The sequence below is a fragment of the Esox lucius genome, chromosome 9 (assembly GCF_011004845.1).
Source record: "Esox lucius isolate fEsoLuc1 chromosome 9, fEsoLuc1.pri, whole genome shotgun sequence".
In the NCBI taxonomy this organism is placed as follows: Eukaryota; Metazoa; Chordata; class Actinopteri; order Esociformes; family Esocidae; genus Esox; species Esox lucius.
In genome coordinates, this window is record NC_047577.1 from 11,717,372 (window position 1) to 11,734,705 (window position 17,334).

The 17,334-nt window shown below is 45.4% G+C and overlaps 1 protein-coding gene across 4 annotated transcripts; it reads right to left on the minus strand.

Annotated features, from left to right (window-relative positions):
- Window positions 1-872: 872 nt before the first annotated feature.
- On the minus strand, window positions 873-17,117 carry rgl3a (ral guanine nucleotide dissociation stimulator-like 3a). Of its 4 annotated transcripts, none has more exons than XM_010872830.3 (18): window positions 16,919-17,117; window positions 15,283-15,513; window positions 10,337-10,501; window positions 9,846-9,994; window positions 8,733-8,777; window positions 8,456-8,625; window positions 8,119-8,276; window positions 7,739-8,011; window positions 7,477-7,580; window positions 7,112-7,196; window positions 6,180-6,236; window positions 5,149-5,235; window positions 4,902-4,934; window positions 4,449-4,666; window positions 4,154-4,289; window positions 3,585-3,881; window positions 3,358-3,472; window positions 873-3,176 (listed from the first exon to the last, which is right to left on the minus strand). In XM_010872830.3, the coding sequence occupies exons 2-18, from the start codon at window positions 15,463-15,465 to the stop codon at window positions 3,022-3,024; spliced, it is 2,430 nt and encodes an 809-aa protein (XP_010871132.2). In that variant the 5' UTR covers window positions 15,466-15,513; window positions 16,919-17,117; the 3' UTR covers window positions 873-3,021. The 4 variants fall into 4 exon arrangements, with proteins under 4 accessions (XP_010871132.2, XP_010871131.2, XP_019905399.2 ...); XM_010872829.4 differs by lacking the exon at window positions 16,919-17,117 and adding an exon at window positions 16,197-16,602; XM_020049840.3 differs by lacking the exon at window positions 16,919-17,117 and adding an exon at window positions 16,197-16,602 and having other exon boundaries at window positions 15,283-15,540.
- Between the last annotated feature and the right edge of the window lie 217 nt (window positions 17,118-17,334).

The following is a 17,334-nucleotide window of genomic DNA, read 5'->3' on the forward strand; positions in this document are numbered from 1 at the left end:
ATTTAAGCCGGTTCCCGTTTTAACCTTAGCCAATGAAAATGGCTAACATCAGTGTTACACATTTCCCTTCAGCCAATTCTAGAGCAAAAACCTCCTGAAGGCCAGCTAACAGAACTTCATCGGAATTGGTCAGCCCACACAATTACTTCAGAATCATCAAAACAACTAATTTGATGAAATGACAACTAAGTAGCAATAAAGCAGCATTTGAACGAGTTGAATACAAATCCCAGGCAGTGAGACAGGCACCACAGATATGACAACATTGACATGTAAGAGGAAGTGGGTTCTATGTAGACAACGACGGGTTCTCCGTTCTACCTCAGAACCAGATGCAGTTGTTATGGGGAGGCCTGATTGAGGCGCTGGTTCTGGAAGTGGGCTGCTCACTTAACTTATACAGGGAGCAGGTCCTTCATGAAATGCATTCCAGGTGACTTCCTCATGAAGCTGGTTGAGAGATTACCAAGAGTACGCTCAGCTGTCATCAAGGCAAAGGGTGGCTACATTGAAGAATCTAAAATATATACACTTTTTTGGGTTGCTTCACGATTCCATGTGTGATTTCATAGTTTTGATGATTTCACTATTATTCTAGTGGAAAATAAAAACCAAGATATAATATGGAATCCAACCTTTTGACTAGTATTGAAAATTACATTTTAAATAAAAGCCAAACCAAAATGTATATTAGTAATCTTTATTAATTCATATTACATAGTCTAAAACATGTCACATTGAAAGAAAAGTGCTTAAATTCAACTACACTCACACTCTCTCACACACACACACACACACACACACACACACACACACACACACACACACACACACACACACACACACACACACACACACACACACACACACACACACACACACACACACACACACACACACACACACACACACACACACACACAACTAGTGGCTCTCAGTACAACACACAGGAGTTTCAGCTTAACGTCAGGCAGCACAAACCATCCCTTTCATGCTCATTCTGGGTCCTCGCCCAGTTGGACTTGTACACGGTCCACATTCCAGAACACTCTTAACACCCACGTGTCACCATTCAACCACGCCCTTTCACGTCTGCACATCAGTTAACCTTAAATTACACCATTACATTCTGTGTCTCCATATACACATGCACCAGTCCCTCTTCCCCAAACAGGGTATTTCTACCACGACTTGGTGGCTGTTACAAGATATTATCCAACGGGAAATCACTACCTGCTCTGTTTTTCTGCATTTCTCCCGAGAGCCTGCAGTTACTTGTAGAGAAATCGTATGCATGTATCCTTCATTCAGCATTCAAAATGCAATACAAATAAATTGACTTAAAGTGTATTATTTCCTTCATTTTTAAGCCCAACACAAATTGTGCATTTTCGTGCCACTGAATTGACATGGGAGTCAGATGCTATGAAATGAGAAGGTTCTTGGAGGGTCCTTTATGGGTTCTTCACATTGAACCTTTTGTGGAATCCTTACATTCTTATAAGAAACCTTTGAAAGGGTTCTTCAAATAACTCACTTTTAATGGTTTCACAAACAAACATTTGAAGACCCTTTTGGGGTAGATTTGAGTGGATAGGTTGTTCATTTGGTTCTTTGAGTAACAAGTATAAATAGTTCTATATAATACCAGTTGACATGGTTCATTGAAGAACTTACAAGGGTGCCCCCACAGTTTCACAACAAAGGATACTCCAAGAACCTTCTATTTTTAGAATGTATAAACACCTTATACAAACTTCCTATTTAAAGCATAACATTAACAAATACTATAGGAGTGACTCTCTTTTATAGAAACTAGACACTTAAATAGGACAAAGACAAAAAAACATTAAAATACATGACTCATATCTGTTAAAGAAAACACTGCTCTAAAAGCTGAAACACTGAAATGCAACATACCATTGAGAATAACTAAGTTCTACATTCTGTACACTGTGCTAATAACTTAATAACTGTCATCACATATACCATATGTCTTTCTCTGTATATTTACATTTTTACAATGGGTCTCACTGATGAAGAGTTTCACGTGCTCAGGGAATGCGGTCTCCCCTGTTTAGGATCCACACGTGCCTCTCACTCTTTCACATGTACTGTCACTAGAGCCCTAAGGCAGACAGAAGACATACCCTGTTCAAGTACCCAAGGAATGAACTCCTGTTCTGCAGTAGGCACCATTTCCCCAGAGGTGTGGGCCCCAGTGATTTGGGGATCAGACCCAACGGACCATGTCTTTACAAGAGAATACACACCCATCTGATGGAAAATAACCACTAGCTAGACTCTATGTGCAGGGGACGTTTCCATCCTTCAATTCCCTTGTTTACCAGTACACAGACACATTGACAAGTGCATTGCTGATAATCTGAATAAATGTGTGATAATAGATAGGTAATATGTTAGACTGTCTTAGAAGAATCCATTACAGTGCATCTGGACTGCTGGTTATAATGGTATTACGATAATTATAGCATATCTGTTGACATTAGCTGGTTGTTAGTCTCCTGAAGAAATCCAATAAAATGATCAGTATGAACGTGCGGTCCATTTCTCATGTCTTCCAGTGACATCCACGGCCAAAAGTGGATACAAGGCCACGATGCGCCTTTGTGTCACGAAGTGTTCAGTTTCAATCTCTGAAAACTCCGTCCACGTGCGTCTCCTCTTAACACGAAACCTGGCGGGGACCTCTCTCTCTCGTCGCGCTTTCAATCCATCGTTACCCCTGAATCCTGACGCGACGATCAAAAGGATCTACCATCCCAGGGCGGACGTCTCATTTGTCCATAACGCACAGACGGCCGACGACATCAGGCCGGGACAAACCTAGCGTTGAACGCGCATTCCCTACAGTACATCAGACATCAGGCTCAAGGTGATAAGAGCAGGCGCGTTACACGGGTAACGGTTGAACCGCTGCTCCAGAACGTCTGCTTGGTTGCGGCTTGTATGTCGTCGGCTATAGTTCTTCTTTCCAGGCGGAGGTGTCGTGGCTGGCTGTCACTTGGCATGGGGGCCCCGGGCCAGGGCCCCGGGGCTGGAGCAAGAGCCCAGGTTCCTGCTGGGACTCCTCCAGCGGGGGCGGAGGACAAAGTCGTAGTTGGCCGAGGTGGCCATGGCATAGAACACGTTGGCCTTGTCAGGTATCGGGAATTCTGGTCGGGATTGAAAACCGTAGACAAAGGGTCAGTATATAATATGATTTAAAAAAAAAAAAAAAAAAACATTGCATTACGCCCTGCCCGCGAAACAATCCTAAACAGATCTACGTGAACCGAGTCCGTACAATGTCGAGATGAGCCTCCAGGCAGTCTAATGAATCCCTCGCCCGCTCACCTTTATCCTGACCCAGCAGCTGAGTCAGGCTGTAGTCGGAACAGGCCGCGGTCTCCAGGTGGTGTTTCTCCAGGGCCCTCTGGATCACGTGGGAAGTGTGGTCCTGACTCGTCAGCTAAACAGGACCAACACAGAAAGTCAGACCGAGACACGAACTTCAGACATCTTTTTCTGAACCCACCCCCCCACGTGGGTTTGTGACTCGAATGGTCCTGACTCCCACTCACCAGAATGCTCTTATAGACGTTTCCATTGTTGCCACACTCCACGCTGACCCTCACGATGCAGGAGTCTGCAGCCTGTCTGTTATAGAGAGGCTGCCAGGGCTGGGCGGAGGACGAGGTGGATGAGGAGGAGCAACACGAGGAGGAAGAGTTGGAGGAGGACGACGAGGAACGGCAGTCAGGGCTCATGGCCACGGAGGAGGACAGGTCGGGCTGGGAGGAGGAGGACGAGCAGGAGGACGGCGTGGGGGAGGCGGAGGAGAAGTCCTCGGCGACGTTATGGAGGGAGGCCGACAGGTTCTGAGGAGACGGAGGAGAAGGGAGGACATGTAAACATCCACGGCTAACATTACACCAACACGTAACACCAGGCCGAGATTCAAATACAAGTTGTTTCCTTTTAAATCAGTTTTTGTGCTTCGCCGAGCAACGGAGTAGTCCCAAAGGTGCAAAACCCAGCCAAAGGCAGACATGCTCAAATACTCAAGAGATAAAATTGCATTGAAAATAACACTCAACTGAAGCCAAATATGACAGAAACATACAGTGTCCTGATCTTGGTCTCTATGTACCTTGAGTTTGCCACTGAGAGGAGGGGACTGCGGCGAGGACAGATCTTCCATCTCAGAACCACTGGAACCAGATGACGACACACTGATCTGATCCGAATGGGTCTTCCTGCCGGAGACGTCGCTCGCCGACAGAAACCTACAACCACACGACGAAGAACGGAAAGGGAGTCACTTAAAACGGCCCAAAACATGTCCAGTTACTTTTATTCAATAAAGCAACGGTAGTACGTTTCATAGAGGGGACATGGGACGATGTAGAAGAACCAGGATAGGGCAGCACAGAAGTCCAACTTACGAGATAATCTTCTTGGTGAGGATTCGGTGGCTCCAGGAGGAGGGGGAGTTGGGACACGGATCGACCGGGGGCTCCAGCTCACGGGACAGCTCATAGCTCTCCTGGTCACTGAGCATGGTGTGGTTCTGGAGCCAGGCTGTGATGGCCTGGTCCACTGGAAATCTGTAGCAGGAACAGGAAGCCTGCAGCTGGGTAATCTGAGACAGAACCTCAAACTCCTGGTGGAAGGAGGGAGCACAGTCAGGACACGGATCACAGTGTGGTACTGCACGGGTTAGAGCACTGTGCTCGGACCCCGAAAGGTCACTGGTTCTGAGCTGTTGTTGAGCAATCTGTCCAATGCGCAAGAGTTTCTCCTCAGTGACCAAATATTTCAATATTCATGTGCTGTGTAGTAGCGTATGGGACTTCAGCTGTAGTTTGCTGAAAGAACCATTAGGGGGAGACACTCACCCTTCTGCGTTTCTCAAAGTTGATCAGGCCACCCTGCCATTTGAGCAAAAGAAAACACATTTAGGACCGAAATTGGTGAGACAATATGTAAACGCAGAGAAATGTGACATCATTGATTTGTGGAAACATGCGCCCCCCCCCCCCCCCCCCCCAAAAAAAAAATCTATCCCACAGTGATCTGAAGAGGTTATCACTGGGCCAACGTCGCGTGCAGACTGGTCACAGAGACCTTTGGCGTTGAGCTCACCTCCACTTGGTCCGGTAGAGCCGTGTCCAGCATGGTGAGGGCCGTCAGGTAGGTGCCCAGGTAGGGGACCACACCACCGGTGCTGCTCTGTGGGGACGACACGGACACGGAGGTCAGACACCAAACACACCGTGCTGCACTATTTCTGTCCGGGAGCCATTGGAACGTGCTCTAGACCAGTGGTTCCTAGGCTTTTTCACTCACTAAACCACGGACTGACTTTGACCCGGCGCAGAGTACCCCAAGAAGAAGCCCATGAAGGGCATTTTACCAGTAAGCATATGGTGTCCTGAGTCATAATGTACCCTCGGGGGCCCTAACAGCCCTGGTTGAGAACCACTGTTTTAAACACTACGACGGACGCGTGATATTCAGCATGTTTAGACAGGAAAGACGCACAAAAATCACTGTTTTACCAACCCTAATTCCCACTGACACTGACCTATGTTGATCCAGTGTGTTAAAGGGCCTACGTGACACCAACGTTGTAAAACCCAACTTTGAGTGTCATGGAAAGACTGTAACTTGAGCTCAAGAGTTTCCACTGAACGGGCGGGTGACAATAAAAAGGAGGAAGCTCCAAGCAAGTAGAGATCTATATTAGGGACTTTCAGCTGTGGAGTCAAACGCCAACTCCATTTCCACTGCATCACTACTTTTGACCAAAAGTTAGCACACTACAAAAACGAAAAGGTGGCCATTTGGGACACGCCACCGCAAGCTTGGCTCATTTGCTACATGGGACTATCTGACAGAAGAGTAAACTAGCACAACAGCATCCAGCATTGTTCTCAAGTTCCTCGTTCATTCAAATTTTGGCTTTAAGAAGACACGTGCTTGCTGAGATAACAGAATAATTTCAGTCCATTTCCGCTTCAGTGGAACTCGTCGTTGCGTGGCCAAAACAACGAGGAAGCCACATTACATCGCCATGGATTTGCACGACTGCTTGCGGGCGGCTAACGAATATCGCGGGGGGCCTTCAGGTGGAAGGACCCCTCTAGTGCAGCACAGACAGGAAGTGGACTTACCAGCTGTTTAGACATGGGGCACAGCCTGGCATCGGCGCTGTCATCTGGAGTGCCATCCTATGGAGAAGAAGAGTCACTAGGCGTCATTAGGGGCATCCAAGAGGAACACGTCACATCGCTTACTATACACATTACACGTCCTCGTTCAGAGCAAAACAATTACACTAACTCATTTCACAGCTTGAATTTCGTGCAGCGGGGAAACAATGGCCATTTTGCAGTCGCGCACACGCGTGTGAACAGTGTTTTGATCAAACAGGCAGTTTGAACAAGAAGCCATTCCTGTTATGTAACTCCTAATAGGTAATGTTGCTATGATCTGCGGTGGTTTTGATAGGGCTCCCCGCTCCCATTCATGTTAAAGCTGAGACGTTCAAATGAATAACCTGTAATGACTAGCGCACACCCTACTTTTGAGTTGGCACACCAGTTCTGCCCCACCTGATAGGGTGGATGTTTGGTTTACCTGGAAGGGTGTGTGTTTTTGCCAAAAGCAGTGCGTGACTCATAACGCGCACAGCCTGAAAAAAAACTGATATCAAAAACAGGCTACATTTTGATATCAGTCATTTACAAAGCCAGTGAGGGGAACAGAATATAATGCATTGCTGTCTGATATCGCTGCCACAAACTAGATTTGTGGTCAAATGAACCACCCGTAGAACAGAACTGCTCTTCAGTGCTGAAGTGTAGACTTGAACATGGCTAGATATGCTGTATCAGTATATAAAGTAGACACGCATCAAACTTTCAAGGCCAGTATGAAAAAAATAAAATATAGAAATGTACGTATTCACTGCGGTTTGGATACAAGTAACTGGTAAATGACTTCAATGTAAATGGGGATGTTGATAGTTAAGTTCTTACCTCACGGTTAGTGGTTTGTGGTTTTGGTTAATGGTTCTTTAATTGTAAAGTTCTAAGGTTCTTACCTCAACCAGGATCTCTCTGCTTGTCAGAACACAGTTCTCATCTGGAAACGTCTCACACAGCAGGTCGAAACAAGCCATAAAATCCCTAAAATAAAAATCTACTGTCAGTTTTAAGGAAATGCACACAATCTTTTGTACGATGTAAGATTGAGTACATATCCCTGATTAAATCTACTAATGAACCTAGACTAAAACACACTTAACAGAGAAACTCTATTATGAGCTTCCAGTACAGAAGTTTAATCTGGGTGTGATACACCTGACCTCAGAATGTCTTTGGGACAACAGAAATAGAGAAGGTTCTAGCATGCTCCTCTGGCCTTAGTCTAAGGCATGGCATAGCCCAGGGTCTAGCATCATCTCACTTGTTGACAGCGGCCCAGGTCTTCTTGAGGCGATACACAGAGTTGGACTGCAGGGCTGACAGGATGGCCTTCAGAGACGAGAAGTTCTTCAGCGTCCTGCACTCCTGCAGAACGGGACAGAGCAGTTAAACCCGGATCATCGCCTCTAGTGAAGTACATCAGAACTTACATTTATTCTATTCATTTTATTGCGACAAATGTCCCATTACTGACGGCAGACAGGTGAAGACGCATCTGTATTCTGTCCGGCGTTGTGGCTAACCTGCGCGATGGCGATCCACCTCTCGATCACCTTGGCCCTAAGGACGGGGCTGGCTGGGGAGGGGGGGGGTGAGCTGAGACCCGCGGAGTGGGAGACCGGGTTCGTAGGCGCCGATGAAGGGCTCAACAGGGAGGTAATGACCCGGTTGGTGACGGCGTTGAACTGGGCAATGGTGGCCCGGACGGACGGGGCTACGCCACGGCTCTCCTTCTTGTCCCTCTGGGACCAGACACAGCCCAGGCATTGGAAGGGGATCACCTTGACAAAGAGCTCCTACAGGAGGTAGAGAGGAGGGAACGGAGAGACGCTTCGTGAGTGGTCATTTACGTGAAGCGACCGGACAAAAAAGGGGTGGGGTCACACGTCCGACTGACACTTACAGAGTCCAATCGCGTCAGCTGCTCTGCCACGTCCCGCACGGGGAAGTCCATAAAGTCTCGAGTCGCCTCCTGTTTCTGCACTTCCTTCTCCGATTCCTCCTCTTCCTGCTGAGAAGTGTTCTCATCCATTGGTGAAGACTGAAGCAGACTAGTGCGATCTAATAGGGAGACACAGGTTAATAAACTGTTGTACGTCAATCCCAGCAAAATAAAAATAAAAATCGGAAACACCAGATAAGCAGTTCATGAAAAAGTAGGGCAAGGTCACGGGCAAAAAACACGTCGAACAGAATGGTGAGGCGAGGTATAACCTAATTTCAGTGACTGAAAAACCGACCTTCTTCCAGGAACTTCTTGAGCAGTGTTTCCGCGGTGCGTGCCAGGCGACGGAAAGCCAAGCGGTGGTAGAGGTTGACGCAGAGGAGGCGCAGCGAGGGGTGGTTCGGCGGGTCCCTGAAGTCCTCGCTGTTTTCCTCCAGCCATGTACGGATCAGAGGCACCAAGGTGCTGGAAGGGAGAGGAGGAGGATGACGACGACGACGATGGGTTTACGCGAAGAAAAGAAGAAAAACATCTCTCGTTTCTGATGCGGTGGAGAGTGAAGTCGCTCTTACCTCCGTGGACAGACGGCACTGTCCAAGTCGACCATCATGTCCTCCCTACAGGAAGGGAGACGCAACGGTCAGAGAACAAGAAAAACCATGTTCACACTCCCAATGGAACACGCTAACGTGAAATGTACACAGTTAAGGGTACAAAAGCAATGTTCAGACTAACTCTGCTTTCGCTCAATCCCCATCGTGAGTTTGGTGGGTAAGATTCAATCTTTAATCGCGCACAAACCAAGATCTAGATTTATGTGGGTAACCCATTGCTGTGGATTCTCGTCTGTTTGCCTTGGGTCTGGCTTGACGTCAGTTTCGACCTGACGATAGTCTGTTGCCACCAGCGGTGCAGATATGAGGGCGACTGTTTAACAACCAATACATCATTATCTCTGGGATCCTAAATGACGTAGGTCGGAGCAGATAGTATTTTTCTAGGCGATTGCAGAGGACCACTCTGGGAAAGGGCTAACCGGTCAATAGCTAAGAAAGGTTCAGTTCAATGTTATCGTAGATTAAGGTTCACAGGTTGCGGAAACCGGGGATTTTCTGAAGTAGACCCAGAACATCGTTTAACTCAGGTTAGTCTGGAAACAACAATGTCCAACCATATTAAATAAAATATTATAATTAACAGCTTGAGGCACCTTTTTAAAAAGTTGGAATTTTTGTTGAACCTGTCATAAGGCAGAAACTCAGGAACCGGTTAGGCAAACAGGTGACAGTCACCTCACACAGCATCATAGTCATGGCTATTGTGTAGGTTTACACTGCGGGTTCTTAAACTAAGAAATACTTCAGAGTCTTGCATTCCTACATCACACCACTTGACCACCAAACATTCTTTTGAGGTTCATTGAAAGGGAAGACTCAGATATTTAATCAGAGGTGGTTCCAGCTCATTTTTGGTTCTATTTTCAAAGACATCCTCAGTCAAAACTGTCATCTATTACTTTTCCATGAAAAACCTCAAACACATTATCATAACATAGCGTAGACCCAAAGCGTAGACCTCTTTAATGATCTCATCTCTGAAAAAGCAACGACCCTGCGTTACAAAGATAACCACATGTGGGTTGTCAACAGCTAGCAGAATTTAACAGTATTGTCTCTGGGCCTCACATTTGGAAGAGCAGCTCAATGAGTGCATGTGTGGTTGTGAAGGATCTGTAGGTGGACAGAAACACGCTGATGTAGTTATGCTCCTGGCTCTCAGTGTCCAGCAGGTGGTTTACCAGGCGCTCCAGGGTCCCAGCCTTCAAACGACGCACCTACAGACAGAATCAGCCGTATAATGTCAGTCTGTTTTTACATCATCGGGCTGTGTTTGTCATGGCGTAAAAAAAAACTTTGACACTTTTGCAAAGAAAAACTGAAGGATCCTTGAGATTACACCCGTGTGTCATAGAAAGAGAGGGATTGATAAGGGGTCTATTCTACAGGACTGGCTTTGTTTTCCTTAGGTCAGTTAACCAACCCCCACTACTTGAGTTTTAGGATATAACCAGAGGGAGGGTCAAAATCCAGTTCCTTCAAAACAAACCAGTGGGAATTTCATTTTGAACCACCTCTCTGATTTACTGAGTGACTGGAGCTTCACAAAGAACTTTTACCTTGACTGTGTGGTATTGGATGAAGCTAAAGGATGATGGGGCTGACGAGGACTCTGGGTCTGACGGGTCCTGGGAGGAAAGGTCGGGGAGTACAGGTTCCCTATGTAGAGTAACCCCGAAAACAGCATCCTTCTCCACCTCCTCTCCCCACTCCTGCACAGGGTCCTGGGGGGGGGGCGGGGAGACCAGAAAAGAGGAGGTAAAACACCCATGCAATGGAGCAGGACTGCATGTGTTTTGTCAGCCCCCATTTTCATAGTTGTCTCAATAAATCTGAGAGTTGTTAACTTTCTTCAGAACCATCCCTTCAGTTTTTATCAAAACACAGGCAGGGTGACAGCAGTGTTATTGTTAAAACTAAGGAACTCAGCGTTAAGGCCCAGAGAGCACACTTTTAGGGAGGTCAACTACAGCAGCGTCAACAGCATCATTCTGCAGATGCTGCTTTAAAACAACCTTGAACTAAGAATTCGATCTATGCAGCGCGCGCAGAGGGCTCCATCATCTGTCTAGTACCAGAAGGTGTTAACCACTGATCGGACGTCACACGAACTGAACGGACCTCAAAGTCATGCGGGGTGCGTTCTTAGACGTCCGTATACGAAAATATCACAGACATACCTGGAACTAGACTGCATGTAATTACCATGTAATTATGTCTGTAGGGTGTGCAGCGGGAAGCATTACACTGGGTCACAAGAAGACCCTACCCAGAGCTTTTGCTTCAAGGATTTACAAGCCATGCATGTTGCTGCACAGGCATGTGGCAGATCTGCAGGCCCTTGCACTGGAGAAATAAAACATCTATAGATAGTATAAGGTCCTGGTTCACAGTAAGAACATCTGGACATCTACAACCTGTCATAAAATAAACACTGACCGTAGCTTGTTCATTAAGAGCTTATCATTACATTACTGAGAGAGGCAGGACAGGCCACTATTTACTGTGCCCTCCAAATGCTAGATATGCAAGTCTTGTTGACTATTTTGCATGGTACACTGGTCTGGACTGGCGCATTAGGTAACAATGGTCATATTTCTGATGTTTGTACACAAATAAATCCAAGCACTCAACCTTGCAAGAATCCAAAGAACATATAATACTGTTGAGATACGACATCCCTATTAGGTAACACAATGATAACAGAGGACAACTCCCTATTAGCTTTAAAGAATACGTTTCAGCTTATTACATTGTGAGACATATGGCTATGGTCAAGGACGAAACTGATTTCTCAGGCTACAGCTAAGACATACAGACCGATATTTAAAACAAACAAACAAACAGTAAAGCAACAAAAAATAAAGGTGTGATAAATACCATTGATAAGCGACATTTCCCCATACTTCCGTGCATGTTAACTTGATGACCGGTAAATTCTACAGTAGTTCAGAGAGCCATTTCTTCTGTGCAGCTGGTAGAGAAGTTTACTGCTATTCCATAAAATATAATCCCGAACAGCCTGCAGTGGTCCCGCAAATGTTCTTTTGTTTTTGGATTTCTAACGAACAATTCTAGATTAACAACTCCATTGAGCATTACAAATATGAATGTAGGAAAACAACTTCCAAACGAGGCAGCCGCGAGGCTGTGTGCGCTCAGTAGAGTGCGACTGCTGCTTCGTGAGTCAGCTGAGGGACTGACTTTATGATTCACATGAGAGCGAGAGTACAATAAGAGCAGGTGAGGGCGGGAGTCAATATACCACGCGCTTTGTTCTCAGCACAGATTTGGTATTAATGTTTCACAGCCCACACATCCACTGTTTATTAAAACGCATATTTAACAACACAGTCTAAATGCGTGCATGATATTGATATTGCATGATATTGCCTGTGCATTCACTTTTGTTGCTTTCTGAATACAACAGCTGATGTAAAAAAGGCTTAATAAAATACATTTGATTTGATTGACAGGCCTATTTGCCTGTCTAGGTTCCAACCTGTTAACTTTATTTAATGGCTGCATGGGGTTACACATCTAAAACGAATGTATGTGTATGAGCTAGACCAATATGTCTCTCATAAACTCAAACAAGTGTCATTTCCCTTTTCCTGACAGAATAAATATAAATCTGCACTTCTCCCCCAAAAAGTGCTGATGTCGAAAAGCCACTGCATAAGAAGAACCACCCTGCATTCGGATCCTACTATTCTACTAACCTGATCCCAACCCCGGGTATCAGGACCCCTGTGGGTACTCAGCCCATCCACAGGGAGTACTACAGAAGACTGATAAGACAATGGGGTTACTAAAATGAACCTGAGGGGGAACTTTAGCAGCAGTCCCACACCTCCCAACTACCAGGCTGTAAAGACTCGTTGCTGTCCCTTTCCAAAGTCCTCCTGGTTGTGCTGCAGCTCAAGATGATACCGGACTCTGTTTTGTCAACTGCTGATGTAAAAAGGGCTTTATGAATACATTTGATTGATTGATTGACTGACTAAACAAAAGAGGTTAAGAACCACTCTACTGAACATTCAAATTGACTTTTTTGGACACAGTCCTTGCTTATTTTCGTGGAGTTTTGCAAAACATTTATTGACAGCGTGAATCAGAGGGTGCCGGGTGAAGACGGAGGCAAGGGTAGAGATGAGTATTATGCCTTGTCCTCTGGCAGGGAGTAGCATATTCGCAAGTGGTTTTATCAGTGGAACACGCAGCACGAGGCAAGAACATTGCAAGAACATGCTTTGGGAATTTTTGGAAGACACAAACCAGCACAGTGTTCATAGAAAACACCTCAGGCATGACCCAAAAGCCTGTGACGCCTTTCTTCTCAAGTGACTCCCTTTTGCACCTCATACATTCCCATTCTGTCGCAGCTAATCTAGTAATCCAGCCGGGAGGGTTCCTCTAAGGGGCGTGACATTTTTGGAAGACCAAGAACTAGTCTGGCCTGTTTACCTCCAAGCGTCACCTGTTGCTATCCTCACCAACAGGCTGAAGAGAGTACACCACAGAGTCAACTCACTAGTAAAGCATAGAACAGAAAGGTACTGGTGGAGTTTTGGAACAAAGTGATGTAGACAGATGAGACAAAGACAAACCAGAGTAACTGAAGGAGAAAAGTGTGAAGACAATCAACCCCTTATCTGTGAAACATGGGTGTCATGGCTTGGGCATGTTCAGCTGCAACTTGAATTGTCTCCCTTGTCCATTTGACGATGTGACAGCTGATGGGAGAAGGATTTAGGTTGCGTACAGGAACATCTTGTCTGCTCAGATCCAACCCAGTGCATAACCAGACAGATACCCAGCATCTGCTGATGTCACGTAGTTCATGCGATCATTGAATGCAAAGAATATGCGACCATGTCCTAAACACGGCTATTTTATTGTGTAGACTATTAATCTGACCAAATAACTTTGATCGTGCTAGAATACAGAGACCAAAAAAATATTTTCCCCCGTCCAAACATTTGATTAACTATGAACTTTCATTTGGAACCACATTTCCTGTGCTTTTATGAACTTTACAACAACTTTACAGTACGTGTTGGTGCTCATGTGTCTTCTATGATGGAAAAGCCTCTCAGCAGATGGCATCTGGTCAATGGCGGTTCCCATTCTACATTGCCCTCATTAGCAAACGGGGGCTTTCAAATAAGAATGAATGGGCGACTGTTGCTTAATGAGTCTTTCATCTAAACATCTAAACCATCCCTTCATCCTTGGCCATCAATACCACTCATCCAGAGAGGCACATCAAAAAGAATAAGAGGGCAGCAGAAGAGGCCGTGTGAATAATTAAGCCTAATGTGGCGTGCACACACACGCACGCACAGACGCACGCACACACACTTAAAATTAAAGCGGCACCTCACTAGGTGCTTTACTTTGGTTCTAGACAGGCCTGCAATCAAAAAGGGCAAATACACAACCTAGACACCTGCAAAGACTCCCCAGCCTGTCAAGGTGTGATACAAGGGCCAGGCATTTTATTGAAATGTCTACTCTATGTAGCAGACAAATGGGCAGCACATGGACCCGTCCAGGTGGACAAGTCTTACAACAACTCCTGGCGTTCTTGGTACGTCCAGAAAACACCATCGACTGCGCTGAGCCATTTAGCCATGTAAACATTAAATGCAGCTTACATACATGTTACTGTAGTTTTGAGATTAATTACACAAATGTAATTTAATGTGTAATTTCTTTTACATAAACATTTTAAATGGCACAACAAACATCTAAATATAGATTGTTCAATAGGTACTGAATACTGACTAAATGTATTGAAAATACAGATACTTTGAAGTATATTAAAATGTCATTTTATTTGCAAGCTTAGTACAACAAATAACAATAACAAGGCATATCAAAATAGACTTAAAACCAGCATGCGTCAGAGATGACAGATACAGACACTTCCAGATGGACTTCCCTTTTCCCTCTCTGGGTCAAAAATAGCAACTGTATTCAACAACTCAGAAACCAGTCAACACAAAGGCACAATAGCTACAGGCTTGAATGCATGAGAATCACCTCTGCTGTGACGTAATAGCACCGCACACAGAGGTAGTTACCTGACAGCTGTTACACACACACCCCACAGGAACGTAACCCACACAGTAAAGCCGGCCCCAAGAAATATCAAACACAGCTCTGCAACTGACATTACTATGGAGACACAGGACTGTTTTAAATCAATCCTGCTGAAGAGGAACTTGCCATAAAAATAGGGCAAAACACTGTATCCTTTGTCAACCCCCACATGTCCCCCTCACAGTGTCACGTCCCAGTTCCATTAGCTTTCCAAAATCCCCAAGACACCCTAGTGAATTTCTCAGGTTAACATCACACAATTAATCCGTGCACTCAAATGATCGTCTCATACATATGTGTCCAAACGCTTAGTTCCGACCCGTAGGACTCAAAGCGCTGACACCCAACACGCGTTAAAGGTGACCAACGCCACCACGCGCCTCCGGCCTCCACTCACCTCGGCGTGACCCTCAGTGTCCAGCGGCTGGAAACTCCTCAGCCAGACGCCGGGCTCCGTGTCCGTCAGGACGTCCACTCTGCGAGTAGGACGCAAGCACAGCAGCCTCTTCATCCTCCCTAGCCGGGCCCTCGGCCCTCCGCCCCCACCTCTTCCGTCACTCAGAGCCAGAGTGGACCTCATGCTCCGTCACAGGCGGCGGAGACCGGCCAGGTCCTCATCGGAGACAGCCTACAGGAAGAAGCCAGGGGGAAAGGCCTTACCGGTGCACAAAGAAAGCAGCAACGCAGGAGAAGCGACAACAAAAGAATTACAGATGGGACAAACTGCACATGGCCCTAACCGGTTAAATGGTTAATAGAATCACAACAGGAGGGGGGGGGGGGGGATTTTCTCAACCAAATGCCATGAAAAGGAATATTTCCCGAAAACATATTCTCTAAAACAATAGTTAAAAAAAAAAGTCTCATGATTCGATTTGTCCAGGGGAGAAAACAAAAAGCCCCACCTAAAAATTCCATGACCCAGTCAATCCGTGAAGCCATGATTATGTCAATCATGTACGTAACCACAACTCTTTCTACAACCTCCAGGCTTTGTTTGTTCAAAGGGATCTTTACATCTTTAGCTAACAAATGGACAAAAATACACCAACATTTTGACAATATTTGGTCACCTATGGCAACAGTGTTGTTGCCAGTTAAGATTACCTCTTAATCATCCACAGTAGTGTATGAACAGGCTACATACCAATCTGAATTAGTAGAGAATTTAACACCCATCTAAAGATAATATATAGCCTGGCTGACAACTCTTTATGCCAAAAAAAGAACACAGAGAGCAACGCTGACAAAATCACAAACAGTACACAATTCCAGGCTAGGAAACAATTAGCCCAAGGGCAGTAAACTTACCATAACAGCATTTTGGCAGATCAGCCCAGATTCATCCTCTGGGTCTAAAATTAAGTTTCTCTCTGACTGATAAAAAATAACATCCCATCTACAGAAAATGGGGCCATCAGAAGCTCTGAGGTGGAAAGACCGGCTTTGAGCGGTGAAGCAGGCAGCAGACAACTTAGCACCAAGAGTAGTAACCAAAAGGTTGCTAGATTGAATCCCCTAGACAGAAAGTTTGCCCCCAAAAAATGAGCAGGACAGTTAAGTGTAATTGGATCTGGACCAAGTTGCACTGGACAAGAGTGCCTGCAAAAGGACTGAAATGTAAAGGGCCACTCTGTGATTGTTGATGGTGCTGAACTATGGAGTGAGCGGGGAAGAGAAAACAAGGGGCGATTGTGTCTTCCCTGCCCACTCTCCTCCAGTGTGCAATTGTAATAAGGTACCTAATGAGGAGTCGGTTGATTACAGATCTGTCAGGACCAATATCTTTCCACCTAATTTCTCTCTTCATTAAAAGAGAGCATACCCCCAAATCTGCCCCAGTCCCCGCCCCTCTCTTTTGTTTTCTTGTTGGCCAACCATTAGAGATGAACCATGCTTTGGGCTCTCTGTAGGCATCATGCTTGTATTTCTGGCAATAAGTTGATCCAGCACAGAAATAATTGATTATCATATAGCTATTCCTAGCAATGTAAATTAAGTTCTAAAAGGTCAATTTCTACCAACCTTCTTACCTGGATACATCGCCACATTTTAGCTCCTCGTTAATGGATTGCAAGAAACAAATCACACTTCAGGTTTTTACATGTGCTGACTAATGAAAAGGGATTGTAATGCCAATTTTTAGAATGGGTCAAGTTTGTTTTGATTAGAAGTCTTGTCTACCCACACAAGCCTGAGTGTCAGAGCTGTGTTGAGGGTTGAAGGGAGGTTCAATTTAGGAAAACACAGGTGCAAAATTACTTAATAATTAACAAGCTAATTTAAGAGGTCAAGGAAATGCACCTCCCTCTCTTTCTCAGGAAACAAGGAATAATATTGAAATTAATATGAAGTAATATTTCTAGTGGTTTCAGCCAATACATATTCATTTTTTCTTCCTCTATGGTTTAAATTCATTGTAGTGATTTTTCATTTTGGTGAAGAAATC